Here is a 3310-nt window from a genome sequence, read left to right on the forward strand (position 1 = left end):
GGAAAGAGAGAAGCGTGTCTCGAGGGGCCATGCCGCCTCATGCTTTTCTCTTTTTTGATTTAAATATAATTTTTAATAGTTATTTTCTTATTAATTATTTGTTAGATGAACATCAATTGTAGACAAGGGATTATTTATTTCCCTTCGTGTACAGTTATGGTCCAAAAAAAATGATTTCATATTTGTGAATGGATGATAATATCGAGTATAACGACATGATCCTTGAGGTATGGTTAGCTTCCATTTTAATGGTCAAAAAGCAGCCAAGTATAGGATTTTCTTTTGTTAAATGCTCCGATTAAATAATTAACATAAAGGAAGATATATGAATAATTAATCATGATTTTAATGTGAAAAGTTTTGTGTCTCACTCCATTCATTGCCCGGGGCCTATAGATATTTCCCCAACCGGTCCAATAATAACGGGGTTAGTGATTACATAAAAAAACAATATCTTCGAAGTTTCACATTGATTGTACCGCCGGACCAAACAAACAAACTAATTAAATCAAGATTAATATGGTCCACAAGTCCGGCTAATTAACGACCCGAGATTTGGTTTTGTTATAATTACAAAATTTTGTGCGCGCTAATTTATCCGTAGTTTCATGAACTCGGCTTTTGATTTGGTTTATTATCCCAGATTTTCCAATACTAGATTTTTTTTTTGTGGGTGTCCCAATCATCACTCGTGAGTGTTATATAATCATGTTTATTAATTTCCGAATTATCTATGATACATCATACATGTTCACATAAATAAAAAAAACATATAGAAATTAAATCCACTGTAAGAATTAAGAAACACACCAAATCTTCTATATACGTTGTTGTCCAATTCTAAGTTGTGTGCATGTACAAGGTCACAGATGAAGGGAAGGGATTAATTACACGTGAAACATATTTTGTGACGACATAAATGTTTCGGTTGAAATAAGATGGTGATTTTTAATTAATCATCACATGAAATAAAATAAAAAATGAATACGGTTGAAGAGATCTTTTTCCAAACGCAAATGGTGGCAACATACTATAAAAAGCGGTCCATTTATATTATACGTTTTAACGCGAATATTCAAAGATACATAAAAAAAATTTTACTAAATTAAACCTGAATCGCATGACAACTGCTTCGATTGCCACGTCGGATGACATGCTATCTATAATCTTTTTGCATATCGTGGGTCCAAGATGAACCCCCACTGCGCACATTTGCATTATTTTATCTTATACCATTATTTAATAAGGAAGAGATACGCTCAGAGGACAAACTGATAATTAAAAAACACGGGAAACATAAGCCCCTAAGGTATACGAAAGGTCGTTCGGACCAATCAGCAACCCTGTCGCCACGTCAGAAAGATGCAAGAGGGCATCGACCAACCACCAACTTAGGTTAAAGATTCACGACGGCCAAAAATATGTGTGCACGATCTATAGATGAGTTTAGAGAGGTGTGCGGTTGAGGTTATTGAATTGGCTCAAAGGAGAAAGTGGGCCAACTCGAATAATTGGCCCCACGATGAAGAGCCCAAAACGAACCAGTCTCTTCTGCATTTCCACAGCAATTTCCAACACACAGATGACGTCGTCGCCGTTTCTCGTCCGAAATCAGGCACGTCTTGTCCGTTTCTCGGAGATGGGGTCTGTACTGTAACGTGACCAAACCCCTGATCTGATCGAGTTTCCATCTCCCAGAATCTTTCTTCGCAACTCATATACCGAGTCGTTCTGGCACTTCGAAAGCAAGTACCATCACAAGGTACCGAGTCGCACCACTCTCCAAGCCATGTCCGACTCGTATAGCAGAGGAGAGTTCGCACCTGTGGACCCTTCTGGGAAACCATGTCTTTGAGCTATGGAGAGAGAGAGAGAGAGAGAGTTTAAAACATCATAGGACTGTTCTCCATGAAGTACGAGGAAATGATGGAGGAGCCTCTGGTTCAGATTAGCACAAAAAGTCCTGACTAAGGCTTGGAAGAACATTCTTAACGTACAAATAGATGATTTGCTTCTGAAAGATCACAGGGAAGGAAGTTGCCGGATTATACTAAAACGTTCCCTTGATAGCTGATAACTAACATCTATCCAGAAAACATAACGGGTTTAACGAGATTCTACAAAATGTTCTTGAAAGGTAGCGAACCTCAAGTGCATCATTCAGCATCAGGGTCTCCCAGTAGAAATGACGATGGTGCGTCTGCTCCAAGCAGCGGAATATACTCTGATCCTCTTAGATGAACGCTAAAGCATGCTGGCAAACACAAGCACGCAACAAATTATAGCCAACAGTGTTAACTCGAAACATGCGTCAGGTTAAACGTTGAAGTGAGTGTCCGAACAGGAAAACGATGATGCTAATTTGTCATACCGTTTTCTATTTTGACGACACTTTGAAGCATTACTTCCATCTTGCTCTTCATGTCGTAATTATCATCCATGTGGGGCACAACTAGCATCAGTTCTCTGTAAATCTGTCGGACAAACTGGCAAATCCTCTCCGCGAATTCAACTTCACCGTCTGATATCCGACCGATAGCCAAACGCATCAGTTCTCCAGTCAAGTCCGCAAGCTATGCATCAAAATCATAATCACCCATTTAGAAATCTCGAATGGACAATAACCATATAAATTTGAATTCCAGAAAGTCGGTAATTACCCCGAGAAGATAGTCAAGGACATTGATTTGCAGTGGCTCCAAGGACGTTTCGTTAAGTGCTAACAAAGTAGAATTGATCTCATCGAGAAACAAAAGTTGCCCAGTTAAGCAGAATTTGTAGAAGGATGCAGCTTCAACATACTCCTGCACCTGGAATAGCCCGAACATAATCTTTCAGTACGGTTGGCTTAAGAAACTAAGGCCTCAAAATAATGTCATCTCACCCCGGGAGAATAAGCTCGTCTAAGCTTCCAAAAGTCGGTCCCTTGAAGCTCTTTTATTAGACGGTAAATGTGCTGCTTTCTCACTGCTTCTAAATCCTTTCCCGCCTTCTCAAGGACCTCCTCTTTGTTGTTTTTACCCAGTCTGCCACGGCAAAAACAATGGTATGTGTAGTTAATGTACACATACAATTGGAAACAAGGGTATAATTGGCCGGTGAGCTGATTTACAAGAAAACATGTAAACTGTAGACATGACAAGAATATCAAATTTCAAAACCTTTTGCTAGGTTAAGAGAAGCTTCAGAGATAAACCATGAGTCAAAAATGGAGAAAAAGAATCACAGAAACGGAGAAGGTGAAGTTACCTGTGGACCTGAAATATAACCTTTTTGCTGTTCATGGTGATATCACGACTAACTTTCACCA

At 39.2% G+C, this 3310-nt stretch overlaps 1 protein-coding gene across 1 annotated transcript in view; it reads right to left on the reverse strand.

Moving 5' to 3' along the window:
- Positions 1-1924: 1924 nt before the first annotated feature.
- Positions 1925-3310, reverse strand: part of LOC104805209 (translin-associated protein X) — a 2155-nt gene continuing 769 nt past the window's right edge. Inside the window, exons 4-8 of the mRNA XM_010529685.2 lie at positions 3250-3310; positions 2885-3026; positions 2661-2810; positions 2372-2573; positions 1925-2254 (exon numbers count right to left, since the gene is read on the reverse strand). The exon at positions 3250-3310 is cut by the window's right edge and continues 4 nt beyond it. Coding sequence (XP_010527987.1) covers positions 2157-2254; positions 2372-2573; positions 2661-2810; positions 2885-3026; positions 3250-3310 — 653 coding nt within the window. The 3' untranslated portion in view covers positions 1925-2156. The remainder of the gene's footprint in view (positions 2255-2371; positions 2574-2660; positions 2811-2884; positions 3027-3249) is intronic.

Source organism: Tarenaya hassleriana, unplaced genomic scaffold (assembly GCF_000463585.1).
Source record: "Tarenaya hassleriana unplaced genomic scaffold, ASM46358v1 Cleome11, whole genome shotgun sequence".
Taxonomy (NCBI): domain Eukaryota; kingdom Viridiplantae; phylum Streptophyta; class Magnoliopsida; order Brassicales; family Cleomaceae; genus Tarenaya; species Tarenaya hassleriana.